The sequence below is a fragment of the Rhopilema esculentum genome, chromosome 10, assembly GCF_057945365.1.
Source record: "Rhopilema esculentum isolate cy_ngs chromosome 10, ASM5794536v1, whole genome shotgun sequence".
Classification (NCBI taxonomy): domain Eukaryota; kingdom Metazoa; phylum Cnidaria; class Scyphozoa; order Rhizostomeae; family Rhizostomatidae; genus Rhopilema; species Rhopilema esculentum.
The window spans coordinates 15,326,073-15,349,013 of NC_142824.1; the positions used below are offsets into that span (position 1 = coordinate 15,326,073).

The 22,941-nt window shown below is 35.8% G+C and overlaps 2 protein-coding genes across 2 annotated transcripts; both read right to left on the reverse strand.

The window, feature by feature from the left end:
- Positions 1-25: 25 nt before the first annotated feature.
- LOC135687710 (glia maturation factor gamma) lies at positions 26-9,997 on the reverse strand. The gene is made up of 8 exons (XM_065204353.2): positions 9,879-9,997; positions 8,255-8,287; positions 6,112-6,208; positions 4,158-4,219; positions 2,154-2,212; positions 1,771-1,853; positions 1,411-1,484; positions 26-520 (listed from the first exon to the last, which is right to left on the reverse strand). Exons 2-8 carry the CDS (start codon positions 8,255-8,257, stop codon positions 452-454), a joined length of 447 nt encoding a protein of 148 aa, XP_065060425.2. The 5' UTR covers positions 8,258-8,287; positions 9,879-9,997; the 3' UTR covers positions 26-451.
- A 2,376-nt stretch (positions 9,998-12,373) lies between these two features.
- LOC135687700 (E2F-associated phosphoprotein) lies at positions 12,374-21,616 on the reverse strand. The gene is made up of 5 exons (XM_065204341.2): positions 21,449-21,616; positions 17,372-17,469; positions 16,607-16,801; positions 16,116-16,242; positions 12,374-12,713 (listed from the first exon to the last, which is right to left on the reverse strand). The coding sequence occupies exons 1-5, from the start codon at positions 21,529-21,531 to the stop codon at positions 12,449-12,451; spliced, it is 768 nt and encodes a 255-aa protein (XP_065060413.1). The 5' UTR covers positions 21,532-21,616; the 3' UTR covers positions 12,374-12,448.
- Positions 21,617-22,941: the final 1,325 nt, after the last annotated feature.

The following is a 22,941-nucleotide window of genomic DNA, read 5'->3' on the forward strand; positions in this document are numbered from 1 at the left end:
TCCCAAGTAAGAAAAAAGACATGCAAGAGTTCAGCCTTTCAGATATTTTTTGCTCGAAAGCCAATTTTCAAAGAATAGTCGCCATGAACATTTCTACATTCAGTGTTATTCCACTATGTTAAACCGAAATATTTCAGGATAATTTATACGAAATACCCAATTCAATATAACCAATAAACAAACTAATAGTTTTTTATATAGAAAATTATGATATCGTAATTTAAATCTATGATAACAGTTTCATTTTGTTCTATTTAGTAGAAAACTTAGCAATCTTTTGACTACATAAAACAGTAAAATCCTTGAACAGTCCTTGAACAATTTAAAGCCCTTGAACAGTAAAATTCCATTAATCATAACAATAAATATTAAGAATTATGAAGTAATTGAGTAAGAACTATGTTGATTAGAAAACCCCTGAAAGTACAAATACCAAATAGCATACATTTTATTAGAAAAATGACAGCTTGTTCTTCAGCCAATCGTTTGTGAGTTCCTCTATACTTCGAACTTCAAAAACCTAGAAATGAACATGACTTAAAAAATAGTATGCCTCGTCTCGGAAATGCAAAAAGATAGTAGCAAGGATAAAGTTTACTAAAAATTCAGTCCCTAAAACATTCAAATAGAAAGCGACTTAAGAATTTTTAGCTCAAGAGAATGCTAACAGTCTGGGGAGTTGAGGTATGGAAGTTTATTGGTTCATAGAACCCTCACTGCCTGCCCAGCTTAGGGTTGCAGTGGTAGGGATGAGCAAGAAGGGCCCTCGCAAAAAATTGTCAAATAACAACAGCATGAGGTAGACAAGAGCTATTTTGGCACTAACAAGAGAAGCCCAGTCCTCTTACATGGCTTTACACCCCTGCTGCTCAGTGGTGGATACTTTGGCCAAGGAGGGCGGTTAACCCCAAATATTTTGGAAGAAAATGATCTTTTGTTCTAAAATAATGGTCAAATGTGACGTCATCTAAACAAACAATAGGCTTGCCCCCAAATACTTGTCCACCACTGCGGCTGCTCTAAAGAAAGAGGCCTTATTGCAATTGCACTGCACTAAAAATCGACTATCTTCGATTTCTTGGCTTAATGTTACATGCCTAATGGCTTCTATTGTCTTTGATGAATGAGCAATTTAACATGAACGTTCACTGAGAATTGTTTTTCAATCTATTATATGTACAATTAGCTTTTCCATTACTTCTCCTTGAAAAAATTTCAACATGGGTAGAAAGTTTTCTGGAATTGCAAGTGTGGGGAAATTTTGGAATTGTACGTCGTATCTGATGGCCTATTTTGAAAGACTAAATCAGGTATCTCTAAAGAATTCGTAAAGCTATCCCGAGCAAATTCTTCCGATGGCTAGGTTTCAAAGCAATGTGCGATACAATAAATACTTAAAATAAATCAAACCTTTGTCATATTAGTTTCTTTGATAAAATGAAGTTTTGATCCTGCGTACATCATCTGCATCTCTGGCTTACAACCTGCAAAATAAAAAGCCACTATTTTACTTAAGAATTCTTACTTAGCAAAATCCATCTTCGCAAAAGCCCTTAGATGGGCCCTATAAATTCAGCTAAAACCTGGCTTTATTCTTGCGTCAATCGCTTTTTATTCGCTGAAATAGAAGAGTCTTTAAGTTGAATGGCGCGAAATATCATTTCCATTATAATTCTGACAATGACGATATCATACCAACTGGCTGGTGCATGATGACGAGTTTACAGTGAAACCAACAAAAGAAAACCTCAAAGAAAAAATTCAACTGACCGCTTGGGGAAATGAATATGAAGCACATAGGGTATGAGACGCGTCCGTCGTCATGGTTAAAAACATTTCTGTAGATAACGAATCTAAAACAGAAGAGGTGCAAAGATTATTTTTCAAAATAAACAGCAATATTACAGTATCAATTTAGGAAAGGAAGCGTTCTGCTAGACCAAGCTCGGAATAGAAATATATCAATTTTAAATTGTTAATTTGATAATTTATCTTTTATTTTCAATTAAAAGTGAAATTAGTTAAAAGTAAAACAGATTTTAGCTATACAATGTAAGAAATGTCATTTCAAGTCAAAAAAATGCAGGAAAATCGCTCATTCGGTAATTACCAGTATTAAATTAGAGGCTGAAAGAAGCGAAGCGATAAACTACCTTGGTTGGTGAACAGGCAATAGTTCTGCAACTTCTTCAATCGTAGGACTTTCAAAGTCCTAAAGGAAATAATCATTTCACTGCTTAAAGTATTTAATGTGTTGCCAAAAACAGAAACACTTACCTTCATTAAAGGATTTAAGTTACTTATATATCGTGAAAAAAGTGGGCAATCAATTGGCAAGAAAACATGAATTCTTCAAGAGATGCAATCATTAATGTGTATATCTATACATTATTATGACTATGTGTATCATAATCACAAATGTGTATCATAATCATAATCATTATGATTATGTGCATCATAATAACAAATGTGTATCATAATCATAATCATTATGACTAAGTGTATCATAATCACAAATGTGTATCATAATCATAATCATTATGACTAAGTGTATCATAATCACAAATGTGTATCATAATCATAATCATTATGACTAAGTGTATCATAATCACAAATGTGTATCATAATCATAATCATTATGACTATGTGTATCATAATCACAAATGTGTATCATAATCATAATCATTATGATTATGTGTATCATAATCACAAATGTGTATCATAATCATAATCATTATGACTATGTGTATCATAATCACAAATGTGTATCATAATCATGATCATTATGACTATCTGTATCATAATCACATATGTGTATCATAATCATAATCATTATGACTAAGTGTATCATAATCACAAATGTGTATCATAATCATGATCATTATGACTATCTGTATCATAATCACATATGTGTATCATAATCATAATCATTATGACTATGTGTATCATAATCACAAATGTGTATCATAATCATGATCATTATGACTATCTGTATCATAATCACATATGTGTATCATAATCATAATCATTATGACTAAGTGTATCATAATCACAAATGTGTATCATAATCATAATCATTATGACTATGTGTATCATAATCACAAATGTGTATCATAGTCACAAATGTGTATCATAATCATAATCATTATGACTATGTGTATCATAATCACAAATGTGTATCATAATCACAAATGTGTATCATAATCATAATCATTATGACTATGTGTATCATAATCATAATCATTATGACTACGTGTATCATAATCACAAAAGTGTATCATAATCATAATCATTATGATTATGTGTATCATAATCACAAATGTGTATTATAATCATAATCATTATGACTATGTGTATCATAATCACAAATGTGTATCATAGTCACAAATGTGTATCATAATCATAATCATTATGACTATGTGTATCATAATCACAAATGTGTATCATAATCACAAATGTGTATCATAATCATAATCATTATGACTATGTGTATCATAATCACATATGTGTATCATAATCATAATCATTATGAATATGTGTATCATAATCACAAATGTGTATCATAATCATAATCATTATGACTATGTGTATCATAATCACAAATGTGTATCATAATCACAAATGTGTATCATAATCATAATCATTTTGACTATGTGTATCATAATCACATATGTGTATCATAATCATAATCATTATGAATATGTGTATCATAATCACAAATGTGTATCATAATCATAATCATTATGACTATGTGAATCATAATCACATATGTGTATCATAATCATAATCATTATGACTACGTGTATCATAATCACAAATGTGTATCATAATCATAATCATTATGACTATGTGTATCATAATCACAAATGTGTATCATAATCATGATCATTATGACTATGTGTATCATAATTATAATCATTCTACCATTACTATCTTTAAGGTTATGTACCCTTATTCTGTTCACAAAAGTAAAAGTTAACTGAAAAAATGGGGTATCAAACAGCCCAGTTATTGGGAAATAAATCACTTTGAATGATAAATTTGAGCCAAAGAATACCAAAATGACAGTCATTTTAACTAAAATTGTACTGCGGCAGTCACTATATCTACTTTTAGTAGAAAATATACAGAGCTAAGAAAAATCCTAAGTAACTTACCTCTAATTCTTCCGCAATAGAAGTGTCTTCCTTAATTTGCCGAGCCTCTGTATCAATCAAAGCTTTAAGAGGAGGGAAAGAAACATTCTTAATATGGATATCATATTTTCAAATGGTTTTTTAAATAATCTTTGCTACCAGACTGAAAAAGTGCATTCAAAACATTAGCAAATTCCATATAAGCACAAAAAGCATAGACAACTAAACATTTTTGATTAATAGGAATGCAGTCTCTATTACTGAATAGGAGCTGTGCGGCAAATTATGAGGTTTTATGGGGGTCTCACGGCCGCAAATATTTCCACATAGAGGGCCCCAGATTAAATCAAAATTGTGAAAAGTAGGTCCTCTTTACAGCTCTGGGACCGGGTTAAAACATTATGGTTCATTGATAACCCCAAAGAGTTCTGCGAACCAATGTGACTGAAGCTTTCATGATATTTGTCCTACAAGTCAGTGTAAAGCATGGAGATGTGGTGTCACTTGTTGAAAAACGAATGAGGAGGTCACAAGGAACTTATAGAGAGGGGAGTAGAAGGCTGGGGCAAACATATTAATATTAGGGCCATGCCCCCCCCCCCCACTTTTCTGCAGAGCTAAAGGAAAATTTTAGGCAAAAGTGGAAATAAATGTAGTATAGCATTCTGTAAGTAACTGTGTTTAGTTATCCCTTACATATGCCTTTAGATTTAGCTTGGTTGCTATGACTTTACCATAGAAGACATATATATAAATTTGAATATGGGAAATAGGATGAAAGAAATCGGTCATTGTCTAAGTTGTACAGCGAGAAACAGCTTGGCTTAGGAAATAGATCGAGAAACCTGATCCAGAATAACTTGGTGCCAGCACAAATTGACAGAGTTTCGTTTTTTCTATTGCCTAAACGTTGCTCACAAGCAGTGGCGGACACTTGGGGGGCGAGGGGGGGCGACCGCCCCCCCAATACTTTAGAGGACAATGGTCTTTTGTTCTAAAACAATGGGACATGTGACGTCATCTTATTAAAACAATAGGCTTGCCCCCCCAATATTTCATCAAGTGTCCGCCCCTGCTCACAAGGTCTATTTGTTAACAACAAATTTCTCCGGAACATTGCAAAAAGAGAGAAATTGCTAGCGATGTGGCAGGGAAAGAAACTGACGAAAAAAAAATTTTTGAGCAGGGATGGGCAGATTTGTTCTAAAGAAGTAAAATCAAGAAAACTTCAACACTTGATTGTATCCATAATCCATTCCTACTAAAAAAGAAAATCTAGATGCAATTGTAAATTCTATTAAAACTATTTTTGATTCTTGTTAAAAGCACCTTTTTTCCGAAATATTTAAGATCAGATGTTACAAAACAATTTCCCAAGTGTACAAATTGCTTAATTTGCTTTTATTTTAGTTGATAGTTCTCCTGCTTTTGTTGAACTTGTACATATTGATTAAACAAAGCTTAAAGATATTGCCTTGGATTTTCCTTCAGTAAAAATCAATTTTAGATACAGTCTCTGGCCATCCCTAAAATACAATAATCCTAAATTTTTTTGGCCTAACCTAAGCCCTTTCAAGACCTTCATATTTGGCCCCCCCCCCCCCCCCCCCACTTTCAAATACGTTTCGCCGGCCCTGTGCCAAAGTCAATGCACGCCATTAGAAAAAGAATATCTTTATACTCATTAGAGATGGGCAATGTGTAGTATTTACAGGCATTTATCTTATCTATCCCTTTTGAAGAACATCATTTGAATTGTTTTCTTAGTTTAAGCTTAGAATACATTTTGCTTTAGTGTTATCTCTTGCTATCTTGTGCACCTAAGACTGTGCGTTCATGGAAGTCACCTTAGTGCCCTAGAAGTCACTGTGGAAAAACCAGTTGTAGTGGCCTGTTTTATCTTATCTTAAAACTAAATGTTTGATAAAACATTATCAATCCAAGGCATTTTTAAACACAGGTTTTAAAGACTAACCAATTATAGCTGCATTGCTTTTTTCTTTGTTTTTGCGAAACTTCTTGAGTTTATCATTGAGCTCAGGATCCAGGTCACATAATTTCAAGTTAGAAGCCTGTAATTAAAAGTAATTAAGAGCAAATTCACAACTACATACTTCAAATCAGATTTCATATTGACGTAATTAAGTGCATCTAAAGGCTTATATTGAAATAAAAAAAAATTCCGTCAGAAAAGTTTTGACAAAAACCTTTGGAAGTATATTTGAGAATCTCGGACAAAAACATTCAGACAGAAACTTTTTTTTATTCCATATATGTTCCAAGGGAAATAAGAATAGGACAGGTTTCAAGATGGCAAACAAGGTAACAAAGATGGCGGTTGCTAAAGTGAAAGGGGCGGGATACAGGGACTCACTTAACAGCTTGGAGAGAAAAGACAGACAGCAGAAAGCAATGAGAATAGCAAAGCACAGGAACAAAAAGTTGACGGGCGTGTATCAAGCAAAAATTATAAAGGGCACTGGTGGGATGGTACTTACAGGAGATACAGAAATCAGAGAAAGGTGGAAGGAGTACTACAAGGTGCTAATGGATGTTGAAAATCTAAGAGAAGAAAATGTGATACAGCCAGCAGAAGAAACAGAGGTAGAGGATGCGAGTTAGGAAGAGGTTGTGGTGGCAAAGAGAGCATTCGGCAAGACAGATAGTGAATGTCTGACAACAATATTTGGTAATATTATTGAGACGAAGCAAATGCCTGATAACTGGAGAGCCAGTACCCATTTTTAAGAATAAAGGCGATGTCCAAGACTGTAGAAACTACTGGGTCATGAAATTAATGACACGTACTGCGAAAATACGGGTGAGGATCGTAGATAGAAGACTGAGAGAGAAGGTAACATAGTCGCAGCAACAGTTTGCTTTTACGACAGGTCAAAGTACATCTGAAACTTTCTTTGCACTTCGCCAAGTGATGAAAAAAATACAGAGAAGAACAGGAGGATCTGCACTGTGTCTTCATAGAATTGGAAAAGCTTACAATAGAGTGCCATGATAGGAACTGTGGAACTTTCACAGGCTGAAGGGAGTGAACAAGAAATACATGAGACTCATTCGGGACATGCAAGACAAGAGTAAGAAGTACAGCTGGAAACATGAAAGACTTTGAAACAGCAGTGTGGTTGCAACAAGGCTCTGCCCTGAGTCCATTCCTTTTTGCCTTATCATGGACTGCCTAACAGCAGATGTGCAGAAAGAGGCACCATGAGAATTGCTGTTCGCAAACTATGTGGTAGTGTGCACAGAGATGAGAAAAAAGTAGAATGGATAACTCTGGTGGGGTAGATTGGAAGACAGGGGCAAAACGACAGGAAGGGAAGATGCAGGTAGCAGAAATGAAAATGTTGCAATGGTCATTGGGCCTAACTAACTAAAAGATGGAATAAGGTGAGAATGAGTGGGTGATGAAAGGACTATCAGTTGGTGTGCTAAAAGGAAAACTCAGAGAGACTAGGCTTAGATTGTTAGGATATGTAGCCAGAAGAGACAATATTGTAGGTATTTACCTACATGGGTAGAAGAATAAGAAGCATAAAGGTAGGGAGAAAAAGCAGGGAAGGCCAAAGAAATGAAGGAGGTTGGTGTCACTGAGGACAAGGCAGCAGACAGAGAAGGATTAGAGAAAGGTTAATCTGCAATGGTGATCCTGACAAGGGTGGAAAAAGCCTGGAGAAAATAATGGAGATGCTGAAACCAGCTGTAGCTTGAAAAATATTGGTGTAATAGAAAAGCTGGGCTAGCGTTGCAAAGCTTAAAGCTGCATCACAGCCTCTGAAAAAGAAGTATACTGAGAATCTTCAAGAGCCACATTTTTCTTGTTGAAAAAGGCTGAACATCCTCAATGAAAAATATTACCTATGGCCAATTACTTGATTATTCAATGCATTTTTTCTGTTTTTCTTGAAATTCTTAGAATTTGAAACTTTAGCACTAAAAACTTTTCAACAAACATAGATCTCTGATAAAAAAAGCTTCAGACAAATTTTTGTCCGAAAGTTTGATATCCAAAAGTTTATAACATAAAACAAAATATGAACAAAGAGACAATTTTTTATAAAAACCATCATGCTAAAAAGAATTAAAAGGCACACAAAACATACCATAATTATTGTTCCAAGGTGTTGCGAGTAACTCTGAAATTGAAAATAAAAAAACAATCTAATATTCTATAAGATGATAAGTAAGTAGTTTATTTCATGATGAAGGTGATAAAAGCATCAAACTTTGTCAAGGGTTACAATATAATTTGATAAACCTCAGAATTACTATGATCGACTGGAATATTATGTGTTATATAACCCTATTGACTTTACTAGAATTTTGATTAAAAGATTTTATCGCAAACTGAAGGTGCCTAAGGAAAAATCAAAACATCCAGCATTGTTTACTCTTGCATTTGGACATTGCTTACATAGCATTTTGACAGTCTGCCCAGACTCCCAATAATTCTGTGCTGGAGAGATTTGTCTTGAACCTGATGTTGGCAGAACAGATCATCATGCCAGATGAATCAGGAGAAAGAAGGGTTGAGCTTATCTTAAAAATGATTGTCTGAAAAAATGATGCTAATGGACCAAAGTACCCCTTAGGTAAATATCAGCATCCAATCGAATATGATGAAAATACCAGCACATACTATAAACCTAATTTTCCCATTTTTTATCTTTAATATAGTTTTATTTTCTTTTTCTTTATTCATTTCCTTGCTTTTTTATAGTGTCATTTACATTTCTATTATCTCATTCTTACTGTTATTCAAACCAAAATGAATTGTATACTCATCGTCAAATCACATCATCCGGGCACATGGCTTTGATAGCTCTATCTTGAGTTTTTTTCATGTGTCCGTCAGCTGATTTATTCTTATATGGGGTTGTTTTCTCTTTCTTTAATGTTCTTATTGTAATTTTGGATTTAATAATTGAATTTTAAACAACTCACCTAAATGACGTAATATGTAATTAATTGATTTGCTGAAAAAAGTTGTTGAGTTTGAGTTTGAGTCAAGAGTTATGTTAATGCATTAGTACAAAAAAGAGTTTTATGTGCGGATATTTTTTGAATGAGAGTATTTGCAATGGTCAATGCTTAGAATCCTCAATGCTAGATATTTATAATGTAAAAAGGTATTGCCCCGAAACCAGATTGAAGAGTATGGCAATTTCAACTGAGATCTCGAGTGTGCAAGCCCAAAATTTCAAGTGTGCAAGTGTGCAATTTGGTATAAGTGTATACTTTTTTGGATACTTATCAGGTTCATCCCGGTGTCCTAGGCAACATTTCATGAAAATTCTTCCATAATTTGTTGCTTCTTTATGTTGATGATAAAGGCTATGCTTTTGTAAATAGTTCTTTCGTATCTACCTTGTAATGTTGCTAAATGAAATGGATTCTTGAATTTTAATTCTGTACCATGAAAATGTATCATTTGAAACCAACCTCTCTAATGTCTACAGTGAGAAAATAGTGAGCCCTACATTTCAAAGGTAATCAAAGTGCCCCCTTCCCCATCCCCATGGCTGGCATGGATTACAAAACACCTTTTCTTTGTACAGAGAGAGGGAGGGTAGCAGAATTTGTTATCATCTCATCACCGTTGATAATGTTTTATTAGGTAAGTCCAAACCCAAAACGCCTGATATTAATGATTTGACTTGACCATACAAGTTTAAGCGCAATACTCATTTTCATTTGCAAACAAATAGCAGGATGACATGTACTTACGAGCTTCAATGCGTGCAAAGGAAACTTTCTATCCAACTGAAATTTGAGAAATTGATTGAGGAAGCCAGTTGTAATTACTGCACCTCGTTTGGATGCAGCCTCGATTCTCAAAAATTTGGAACCGCTCGATGCTCCTCAAAGCTCAATAGGACGCACGCCCCCGGGGGCCGGAACAGCCATGCCTTCCCCCCAATTTTTTTGTGAGCAAAAACAAGGTGCCCTGTTTTGAAGCACTAAATTCAAGTTCGATCAATAGCACTTGGCCTCTCCACCCGGCCGGCTCAGTTCGTTGTTCAAACGTCGTACGTACTTCGCTGTTCATACGTATATCATGCGAGTTCCGAAAAACTCCGAGAAAGGGTAGTCAAAGGCTAGAAATCTGAGATTAAGAATTTTGAAAATAGTGTTCCCTTTTTACTCAGTCAGAGGAACCACAGAAAGGGTAGGATTTTTCTGACATCAAGTTGCATATAACTTTTTTGGCCAGTCAATGGCTGTTGAAGTACCAAATATTTTGCAGTAGAATCTAGTCTTGTCTATTTTGCTAATGCTAGATAAGAATTTGCTATTTTGCTATTTTGTACTTTTTGCATTACCCTCGATCTTGCCAATTTTATTTGCCGAAACCGATATGATATTTCATTCGACCAATCCGGACTATTTCTAGATGGAAAACAGTTCGAGATAGCGGTAGTTCGACTAACTGAGGTTCAAATGTATATTGACCTAAAATGGCAATCCCGGAACATAAGCCAGCAGCCCTTTTCAAGTAAATCCTAATTATACTCTTTCAAGCAAAACAAAACCGTCACTGGTTAGTTTCGAGACAACTGCTATAAAGATGCAACGACTTTGCCCAGAACGTAAGAAATGTGCTTGCCATAAGCGTACGGGCCGGGGGGGGGCTGAGAGGGGCGGCAGCCCCCCAGTTTTCGAAAAACCATGTCGGTTGGGCAAATTTTCAAAAATTCTCCGCAAATAGTCGGGCAGAAATGACTTCAAATAACCCAAAGATTGAAAGCTACGAGTCAATATCGTTGCATTATCAAATCGATCAAAAGTGCCTTAAAAATGATAAGATGGTTTTTGAAAATTATAAGAAGCAAAGCGCGTCTGAATCGTATGGTGATAATGCAGCAATGCTTGTCCAGAAGATGTTTCAACAAGGTTTGCATCAAGTACTGCCATTCCTGTATGAAACAACATCATTGCTAGCAACGATTCCAGCAACATCTTGCTCAGCTGAAAGATCATTCAGTGGCCTTCGACGGCTGAAAACATATCTCAGATCAACCATGGACCAAGAACGGCTGAGAGATTCACATTGGCACTACTTAGCATCGAGAGGAAATTTTCAAACAAAGTTTTGAAAAGTGACATGAATGCGATGATTGATACATTTGGAAATAGAAAGGGTCGGGACTCACCTTTTTTTTACTGTAGTCGAATTCAAGAGTTAATAGTAGTATTTCAAGTGATATTACATAAAATATTGGAAAATATTATACATTGCTGCCCTTATCTATGAGAAAATTACATCAAACTTTTAGATCTGAACAGTAGAGATTATAGAAGAATCGATAAGGATAGCATGTCACCCCAAACATGTCTCTGATTGGTTTGCTCAAATGACCGTTTTTACTTTAGATATTTCGGTAAAAAAGAACTCGTAATGTAAATATTTTTCATGTCAAGCTCCTTATCACCAACAGGCTCATAAATATATGCATGCCTCTGTACTCGGGCAAAAATCCTACCGCCCCCCCCCCCCCCCCCTGTAAAAATTCCGCCGTACGCTTATGGTGCTTGCATATACCAAATCTTAGTACTTGTTTTTCTAGCAACATTTTTCTAAATAATTGGTATAGCTCAAATTAAAAAGTAGAATGCTTGCTGGGATCCTCAGCAAAAATAATAGCTAATATGAATATATATGGAATCCATTTATATATGAAATAACAAAAGAAAAAACAAAAATGACAAAGAGAAAAAGGTAGGATAATTGATGTTCAGCATTGGAAGACATTGAGGCAAGCAGTGACGGAAATTATGGGGGTTCATTTTGACTGGCAATTAGATTTTTCATACAGCCCCTGCATGCCGGGGCGAAAGTATTTATTAACCTTAATTTATTTAAAAATTCTGTTTTAATACATTGGATTCTCGTCGCCGTGTTGTTTGTTTATCTACAAACAATTGACTTGTGACCCCCAAATTTATTAACAAAACAAACACAAATATCAAAGTGGAATATAAAAGACACAATTATCAAAATATGACTATTTTCAAAGTTGTCTTTTCACAAATTACTTATTTTTACAGTAATTGAAATTTTCATGGTTGATATCGGTATAGTGAAAAGGAGTATTTCTAATGTTCAGTTTGAATTGAAGATAGGGCTCCTTCTGAACCAGTTGTTTTAAAAAGCGTTGACATGTCTTGAAAAGGTACGCAAACAAAAATCGAGAAACTCAAGAGTCAATAAACATTCAGAATGCTGTGAGTGACTAAAGTAGTGAAGTTAACTCAAATTCTGTTGCCTATTTACAAAAGGTTAATTCGAATAATTGTTAGGCTTGACTTGCTAATACGTTGAAGAAATGATAAATTTCATCACAATCATAGACGGCCAAAACAGTTCCACATTCAGTACATTTAACAGGATTATAAACTTCGCTCGATTTACTGTCTTCAGTAGCTGGTATTAACTTTCCAGGCCCATCCTTTCTTTTTCTTGCATTTTTTCGTTTATTTTCATATCGAAGCAGTTCATCTCTGCAGACATTGCAATGCAGCACAAACATTGCTCTATACTGCGTCTTGTATATATCGTGTCTGCGTAAAAGATAAAAGGCGTAATAAAAACTGGTATAGAACAATGATACAATAAGTATGAAGCCGAAGATATTGTGTCAAGGCATAAAGGGCATGTTTCTCTAGAAGAAATCGTATAGCTTGATGCTTATAAAGCAACTTCTTTATAAGAATTTCCATAACTTTTTGAACTATTAAATTTTCGTAGAGGAAGTGTCTCCTAGAGGAAGTTCTCTTTTAAAAAATGCTGTCACCGTCTTCTCCTAAAAAATGTACTTGAAACACACTATTTAAAACTTTAACAATGCCCCCGTAATATTGTTGTCATATGGTGCCTCTTATGACGTCAAAAAACAGTAAAATGTTTCTGAAATTCCAAAAGAAATTTCTGAAGGTAAAAACCTGAGGATTGCGCTTAACATCAAAATCATACTTTTGACAAGATCTTTTTTAAACACCCAGATAATGAAAATGGTTGAAAGTGAAATATGTACGCTAAGCACAACTCTTTAAACGTACAAGTGTAAGAACACTAGAGAATCCCAGCAGAAACAAACTACATCTGTTTACCGCAAACTCAAGTTTAAGACTTTTTAATAATATCCAAGTAATGAAAGTGGACGAGCATAAGCATCTTGGGCTTACACTCGACTCTAGGCTTTCTTTTATAAGTCACATAAATGCAGCTATTGCAAAATCAAGAAAAGCAATAGGAATGTTCAGGACCGTCGAGAGGGGGGGTAACCAGGGTAGTTACCAGGGGGCCCGTAGAAAATAAGGTATGTATTTTTGGCTATGAGTTTTCAATTAGCAGCATTGGCAGGGCGGGCCCATGACCCGATTGATATTCGAAATTTATTCTTTCAACAAGGGATCAACAAGCTGGTCTATGATGAGGGCCTTTTTTTGTTAAGGTTTATAATTAAAACATTGACGATACGATCACAATATACTTCTCCGGAAGCCGAAAAATTCGATTGCACTTACATATATCTACTTTTAGGTCAAATGTTTTAGTTATTCCTTGTGTGGACTTCCCATAAACGTAAAACTAAATTTTCCATTTACGGCGTACACCAGAGAAAAAGCACATGCGAAGAACCAAGACAAATCCAAACGCTATAAAAGTCTTAATCAAAATCACTAAGCGGGATCACGATCCAACCAACCCCTGCGATGTCATCTTACAGGCACAAGTCTGGTGCTCAGAAAAAGCAGGAAAAAAGATGCGAGAAAAAGAAGCAAAGAAAGCCTCTCGCACATTGTTTGAGGTAGGTGCTTACAAAAGAGACAAGGAAGGTGATTCAACTTTAAATAAACCTGGTGAAAGCTCTGTTCAAAGCACCGCTGAAGAAGAAGAAGACACAAACGGCTTGGCTGCTTCGGTAGACCATGACACCCCAGAAAGTAGAGAAAGCACTACTGATCCGTCATTAAATCAAGATACTGTTCATAGTGGATCATCTAGTTTTGATGTCGGCACATTGACCGGATTTCCAACGATAAAGGAGTTAGAAAAGGTTGTTAGAACTGGTCATTTGCCTCATCCTCCAGAGTTTCCCAAAGATTGCGACGGCCACAAATTTCCAACAACGGTCCTTAATGTGAAGCAGCAAAATTGGGAGGTAGTAAGAAGAAGCTGGCTTGTTTTCAGTCCTACAAAGGCTGCACTCTATTGTTTGCCATGCACACTATTAATAATGGTTCAAAATCAAAATTGGCTTCTCCTGATGGTTGGGGAGCGAACGACAGCTGGAAAAGATTGTGGGAAAAGATTAAGGATTTCGCCATGAGGAAAGCAAGAAAAGCAGTTTTTTAAACATTGAATTAACTCTGATTTTTAAACTGATTTGTTTTAATGATTTGTTTTATATAGTCACTAATTACATGTTCTGTTAAAGACCTTAAAATACAAATTCAAGTGTTTCAGGGGCGTTGATTTCAAAATTCATGCCTTTTACAGTCCATCTAACTGCATTGCTAAGGGCGTAATCTAAAAAAGGTTTTTGTAGCCTTCGACTGTGGGGCCCCATGACAGTCCCAGCCCTGGGGCCCGGCCCGTCTCTCGACGGCCCTGGAAATGTTGAAGTTTCTTTCAAAATATCTTCCTCGAGAAATCTTGAATATGCTTTATAAACTTTATGTCAGACCTCATTTAGATTATGGTGATGTGATTTACCACCTTCCATGCAAGGAAATCAGTTCAAATAGCCGCGGCAATATCCTGATGCAAAAACTCGAATCGGTACAATATTCTGCAGCATTAGCAGTAACAGGAACATGGAAAGGTACCTCTCGTGAAAAGCTGTATCAAGAGTTAGGATGGGAATCCCTGTACTTGAGAAGATGGAGTAGACGACTTTTCATGATCTACAAGATCATTAACAATCTGATGCCAGATTATCTAAGAGATCCTATTCCCCAGCTGATTCAATCATATTATGCTTTTCGTAATCAACCCGTTGTTGGACAAATTAGAGCAAGAACTGAAAAATATAAGTCAAGCTTTTTCCCAAACAGCTTACATGAATGGAATCAGCTTGACCCTGAAATCAGAGAATCGCCTTCCATTGATATATTCAAGAATAGATTGCTGTCAATCATTAGACCACTTTCTAACTCTGTTTTCGGTATTTATGACCCACGAGGGCTTTCTTTATTAACTCAACTTAGGGTAGGGTTGAGCAAACTAAATTTCTACAAATTCAGTCATAATTTTAGTGACACAATCAACCCGATGCGTCTGATCAACGATGGTCTTGAGGATACGGAGCACTTCATATTGTCATGCCATTCTTTTGAAGAACAAAAACATGACCTCCTCGCTTATGTCATTCCAGTACTGCACTCTTTTGAATTTACCAACGTTCCTAATCCTATCCTTTTACAGATTCTTTTGTACGGCGACAAAAAGTTGCCATTTGAAGTAAATAAATTCATTTTGGAATCTACTATTCTGTATATTTCAAGAACGGAACGCTTTGAATGATCATAAAATCAGTTTCATCAAATATCCCTTAGTCTTGTGTCTCACCCACTTATTTGCCATTTTCAGTTTTTCAAAACGTATTATCTTGTACCTGTAATCTTCTATATATATATATACTTCTTTTCTTTTTTTGCAACATTGATTAAGTGTAAGTGTAGCGTTCGTATTTGTTTCTTTAGTTGCATGTAATGGCCATGGGGTTGGCATTGTCCATTGCTCTCCATGGTATCGTACCTGTAGTATCGTAGAGTAATTAGCAAGTAAAGTAGAATGTAATTTATATTGTAAAATTTTATCTGGATATAAAAAAAAAATAAAAAAAAAGTTTAAGACTCGTTTCCCTTTAACTTTATATATTTATTTTATAAAAAAAACAGTTAAATATCTGGTCACATCAGAGTCGACAATCAGAGAAAATCATGCAATTCAGTTACCTTTGACAGTCAATACACACTGTAACCAGGCAAGCTGGACAGCTGAGTATTGCATCGCTCTTACGAACATTACCCTTGGTCTTGTCAGAAGCTGTTTCGCCCTCTTTTAGCTCACGAGACTTGTGCGCTACAATAAGACAAAGAAAAACTGCCTTAGCATTACTACTAAAAAATGAACTTAAAATGAAATAAAAATCATCAGGCCACAAAGATACAATAAAAGAAAACAAGGTAAACAACTTAGCTCTTATGATGTGAAAATGATGCAACTTTTCTCTAGGCAATCTAGCAGCTATTTCGAACAGTTTCGCTAAATATGTGGCGTATTATTCACTGTTTCCAAATATCTTGATCGTTGTATTGTTTAAAACTATTTGACACTGTATCTAAAATTAAAATCCATGGATTTATGTCCACTCTGAACAATTATTATTATCAGTTTTAGCCACCAATTGTGGTAAAATCACAAAATGTGAGTAATAAAAACTTACGAATTTTTGGAATATGTTTTTGTCTTTCTCTTTCCATCCATTTCGCATCATCATCGTCCATATCTGGGTCATAAAGAAGGTCATCGTTATTCGGCTGCTTTCCATTGTTGCCAAGCCGATTTGATTCAGCAGCATCTGCAACTCCGTTATACATTTCATCATCCATGTTAAAGTCATTATCCATGCCAAAGGACCCTGTAAAACATTTTCAACAACAATCTTAGTATCCTTGTTACGATAAAATGTTCCCTGATGGCAGAATACAGACTTTTACAAAACGTGCTTTCTGCTTGCTGTTAAAGTCAATAGGAACATCCCAAATTTAGTCTAATTGTTTACATCAAGCAGAACTTTCACAAGAAAATATTTTCACAAGTATAAAATATAGTTCCATAACATGCAAGGAAATCAACATGACAAGATGATTGTAAACTTCAACAAAGAGTAGAGTAGAACAGTGACAAAAGTGCCAAGGGATGCTGTGCTTTAATGGCAAGACTACTTAATTCAAACTAATTAGCCGCCACTATCTCAGAAGCAGTATCCATGAAAAAGGAACACAATCTAACCCTACAAAAGTTGTAACAGCCAGCAGTCACAAAAAGTATTGCCAATCTTTGATCTGACATCAGAGACAGGAAAACTTGAATTAGACACCAGAAATATGCTTTACAAAATATTTCAACATTGTAAAGGATTGGCAAAATACAAATATAAAGCCTAAACTAAAAAGAGCATAATGTAGAAGAATTAAATGAAACATACTTCTTCTCTCTACATTTTCCTTTAACTTGTTTAATTCATTTTCAAAACTTTCTGTGCTATCTTCAAGTTCATGATTCACCTCAACTTCATCACCAGAGCTAGCAGTAAAAAAGATCTGAGTTGAGAAAAAATTAAATAAATTGTTAGAAGTAAAACAAATTAAGAAGCTTTCGTCTGAAAAATGCAAAAAACACCTAAAGTCAAGAGACAGCAAATAAGGCTTTACGTGAGACAAATAATATTATCACACATCTGGAAGAAATGATGACAATGATCTTTGGGAAGAAGCAGTGACCATAACTACTGAAAAGAAAAAAGGATGAAAAAAGAAATCACTGACAGGGAAACTGAAGTGAAAAAATTGACATTAAATATCTGTTGTTACCAGATTTCAGTTTTCTTAATACAAAAGCAATTTACTCATTCAAAAAGTGGTACAAGACTGTCACCAAAACAAAAAAAATTCCATGTATCTAAGTACAAAGGCTCATGAGATTTCCACGGAATGATTCGCTCTTTGGCACAATAATTTTTTATATTTTGTTGTATTTGAGCTCACATTCATGTGTCTTTGAGCTAAGATTCATAATATGATTCACGCCATTCAAATACATAGGACCGTGCACCTGAATTGCGAATTGCAAGCCTTTCCAAACATTTCAAAAACTTCTATTTCAGATCTGGCCATTAAAATTTTGGCATTGGATATGAGATTGCTCTCCTTGTTTGAGTCAGGCAGGCAATGTTCAGAAAATGTAAAATTTATCAATAAGTTGATTTGAATGCATTATAAAATAGAAAAATATCAAAGTTGGAAGGAAAACATGAAAGACAGGACCTTCAAAGCAACTTTCTGCATATGAACAAAATGAATAACCTTCTATCTACTGTGCTTTGTAATCATAAATTTCAACCTCGCTGAAATCTGATTTTTATTCACAAACTTCTATAACTTCCTCTATGCTCTCAACTTCACCGGTTCCATTAAAAAAGAAGTAATGGCCATGATTTACAGCCCAAGACAAGATAAAAATGAAACTTGAAGCTTGTAACATTTCTCAAAAACGCTACCCACCGTCATTACACTTTCATTTCACCACCACCACCACTCACACTCTCGCACTCGCCACCCTTCCCTCTTTCACATTTATTACCTTTTTCCTCTTCGCTACGCTGCATTTGTTAGTTGCTAGACTGCATGCTCGACACCTTTAGCTGGAAGGAGCGCGAAGGATGTGTCACCCTTTTCCTAGAAATGACACATCCTTCGCGTTCCTTTCAGCTAAAGGTGTCGAGCATGCAGTCTAGCAACTAACGCATTTGTGGAAGTAAGGGAAAAAAAGTAAAACACAGAGGTTGTAAAGAATTCACCCTGATGAACATTTGCATGATTTATATGTAACGGTTTGGATTTTATATTTATTCAATTTAAAAATGTTCCAGTTGCGTGCTAAAGTAACATTTTCTGTTAAGTCCTGTTGTGTTAGTGAATGCCTTTTTATGGCAATGCGTTTGTCTTTCAACATGACGCTCATATTGTCCTGTTAATTAGCTTCTGTTAAAAGTTAGTCTTTCTGTTGAATCAATAGAGTAAAGTTCAAAGAAGGAGTGCGTTACTTGTTCGGGGCTTAGGCCTAGCCCGTCGCTCCACCAACGAGCTGGTTATCAACTGGTTCTTCACCGTCATGACAAGAACCCTTATCGTTACAGCATCGACACAAATTTTCAAAGGAACTTAATTGGAATAGAATCTTTCACAGCAAAGATTTTCAACTTTGAAATGAGAAAAAGCCTGTGTAATGTCGCAACCTGACAACTCTTAAAAACATTAAAACAAAAAACAAAAATCAACCACTTAAAAAAGGATTTTGTAAATAGAACCAATAAATAGCCTGCATAATTTGAAGTAAATCGTTTAATTTATAAAGCCTTTTTCACTGAAGATGTTCTTATTTGATGAAATCGATTATACCAATCAGACCACTTGAATAACTATCATGGTGCTCCTTCTTATCCCCGCTGAGCCTAAAATATAAATATACTTTATCAGGAACGCCAAGAGAGAAATAAGCAACATCAAAGACCCTCCCAGAAACTGAGACTGGGCGATATCATATTGTTGAAGGCATTCTGCACTGCTTTTAGTAACCCTTTCACTGTTATGACGTTTTACCAAAGGATGACCAAGGGAAAATGCATGCAGCACACCAGGAGAATCAGGAATGTAAATGTTACAAACTGCTGAGATCTGTGCTTCTATGTTGCTTTATCAGCTCCAATCTTTCCTGCTGGTCAAAAACCTGTCTGTTCTAAGGGGCAGGCAAAAAAATTTGTCAAGGGTTTCTTAACCTTGTTTGACATAAACAGTAAAACTTTTGCAAGAAAGTTATTTGAATGGTTAATGCCCCCAATATCCCACTGATTCACAAAATGGAGGTATACGAGAGGCTCAAAATCTGTATTAGGTCCCCCTAGTTTGAAAAGGTAGTAGCAGATCCGGCCAATCTTTTTCCCACCAAGTGCTCCCATTTGTCATATTTCTCAACTGGTTCATAAGCAGTTTTACAAAATTTTGTAAGGATTTCAGCTAATGAACAGCAACTGCCCATTAAAAAGCTCTTGGGTAGAAAAGGATCAATTATTCGAGTGATGGCTATTGTTGGCCTTTATTTCTCCTTAGTTTTATCTCTAATCACTTCATGAATTTTGTCAATTTTCATAGACATGTTCCCAAGCTTTCCGATTAACTGCACAAGCAAGTCCGACAACACACCCTCATTGCCTTCCTTCCCTGTGTGGGTTGATGAACTCAATCCTTCACCCTCTTTGTTTGAATCATCTGTTAGTAGAGAATACTCTTCACAAGAAACCAAATGTGAATCTGAAATAACGCACACTTATAAGCATTTGTTTCATCTACGACTTGTTTTGCAACCGCTTCTGGAACCTAATCATCTAAGTTACAAGAATCAAACATTTTGATGTCAGCCAAATGAATGGAACTGGAGAGTGGGCAAGAATTTCATAAACTCTTATTTACAGGATAGTCTTTTTATTTCATTTTTATAACCCATGGATGAATATTAACTGCAAGCATTTACAGTTTGCAATTTTTTTTACCACAAGGAGGTGATTAGAAATTCTGATTGAGCATTAGTTGACAATTGAGGTGTCCAAATCAAAACAGTTGGAGCGTTAGAATGAAATAATTGAGAGAAAATATGAAGAATTCCAAAACTCTTGGTACTTAATATAAATTGGTGTAACAGTACTGAGTTGAACTCAGTAGAAAGGAAGATTAGCAATTTATCAATATCCGACCATATGTTGCACCCTATTTTACTTGCAGGCACATTTTTTACTCAGCTTTCTGCTCGCAGGCACAAAATATTTTTAATTAGCCTTGGTAGCTGACTTAGCACCAAGTGCAAAACACCGTAGGGATGTCCCATTAAACAAACAGAGAGGGATTTCAGAATATCCTATAGGAAATTCTCAAAAAGAACCAAGACAAGGGTATGGGAAAGAACAGTGATGGCTTACCTTCTCTATATGTAGAGGGGATGTGGGGAAATTTTTGGAAGCTGAACAGGCCAGGGGTTTCAGAGCTATCAAGAAGATGACCTTGCTGGACAGAGTATCAAACAAGCAGATGTGGAAGCCACTTTTGTCCTGGACATCAACTATAAAATCTCTAATTTCACCAAACAAGACAATAGAGATGTTTTTTCTCTTTTTGTCCTGCTTGATTACAAGATAGCAGAATCTTTGAGGGATTGGGCAACATTCCACAAATGTAGAGGTTTGTAACTGTAGTGCAATCGAATAAAAATTTAAAATTGTAATGTCATTGAATTATTATTATTATTATCATTATTATAACAAGACTATCACATCCGTTTTTCTTATTACGTCTGACATGCTTAAAGAAACGGTTTGAAGGATCTGGCCCTCTCTCCAAACAACTTTCGTTTGATTATCAACAGGTTGCTCACCCCTTTAATAGAAGATAGTAGATAAGAGACTCATAGCTCAATTTGGGGATGGGTCTTATAATTTATTCCATATGCTTCCTACCTCCAGTTACGTTGTTCATCTCCACTTTCGTCTTCAACGTAGTAATCCTGGTCTCTACTACAATCGTCACTGAAAAGATCCATTTTCTCTGTATATCAACTCTATCTAACGTTCTGTTTATGATTCCCAAAGCCTTGAACTTTAGCTAGGCCTAGCCTCTTGATGAAATTGAGGCTACTTAACAAAAAATGACGGTAAGTGGGTCTATCCCCTTAATTATTAATTGGGGTAGCAGTAACACTACGACGCTCCGCTTGCTTGTTCGACTGCGTTACTTCCTCTGCATTCCTGGTCAACAGTGCTGTGCACTTTTGCAATCATTTGCACAGTCAAAATCCACCAGATCAATTTATTTCATGATTATCCACTGTTATAAATTCTTTCTCAATAAAAACTGCATAGAATGGCGAAAAATAAAGCCCCCTCAACCCCCCCCCCCCATTTCTGCTCAAAAGGGCGCTTCCGAAGAACTAGAGGGCGTGGCAAAAGTAAGGTTTCTGGGGCTACGCCCCTGGGTCCTGCTTTTTGTTGTGTGGCAGTCAGGATTCGTTCTGGATCGGTTAAGATCCGCTTATGACGACCAAACATTTAAAAATTAACTTTCCTTTTAAAAAAAATCACTCATTTTCAAAACTGAAACTTGACAGGTCTGTAATATAGTTAGCAAATAAATATTAGTACCAGAATGAAAATGTCATAGTTTGATTGGTAAAATACAATAGTTTGATCATTGTGTTTTTAACAATCAAACTATTATATTTTGTGTATATTATCGTTATTCTGGATGAAGTACCACACGCAACGTACATATTATAAAAATCCTATCCAGAAAGTGGGCCTGCGAGTGCACCAGCCCTTGACTGCCTAGAGAATAATACTCAGTGGCAACAATGGGGAACTGTTTCCCGGCTGATGCACCTGCCCGCAAAACGACTGTCTCCGGGGGAAAGCTAGAAAGCAGAAATTGGAAAGGAAAATATTAGTAATTAATTAGGTCCCCTACGAAGCCCGCTACATGGGCTTGCCAGTGGCCCTACGGTAAGGTACATAGAATAGCCTTGGTAGAGACAGGAATTCTGTCGAAGCCCCCAATGAATTCTAGGAAAATTAGCTTTGGTAAAGATAAGAATTCTGTCAGGGCCCCCACTTTATTATAGGAAAATGTGCGCCTGAACGAGAAGACAAAAATGTCTAGCCTCTATCTCAAATTGAATGGACACGCCCCATAGTGGTCACGTGATAAAAAGCAGCTTGCTCTGCTAGAAAATTTTGGTAAAAAAATTCACTCGCAGTCCTGTGGCTATCGCTAGGAAGGGGGTCGCCTTAAATAGAAAGGGGGAAGAGGGAAGAGGCAGTAATGATATGTCTGTGAGAGAAGGAAGAACTGCAGGATAGGCTGTCCGCCGGTGAGTGCCAATGTCTTTGTAATTGCATTCTCTTATTTCAATTTCTTTGCTTTTTTTCTTCTTTCGTCTAAGCAAATTGTCTCTTTG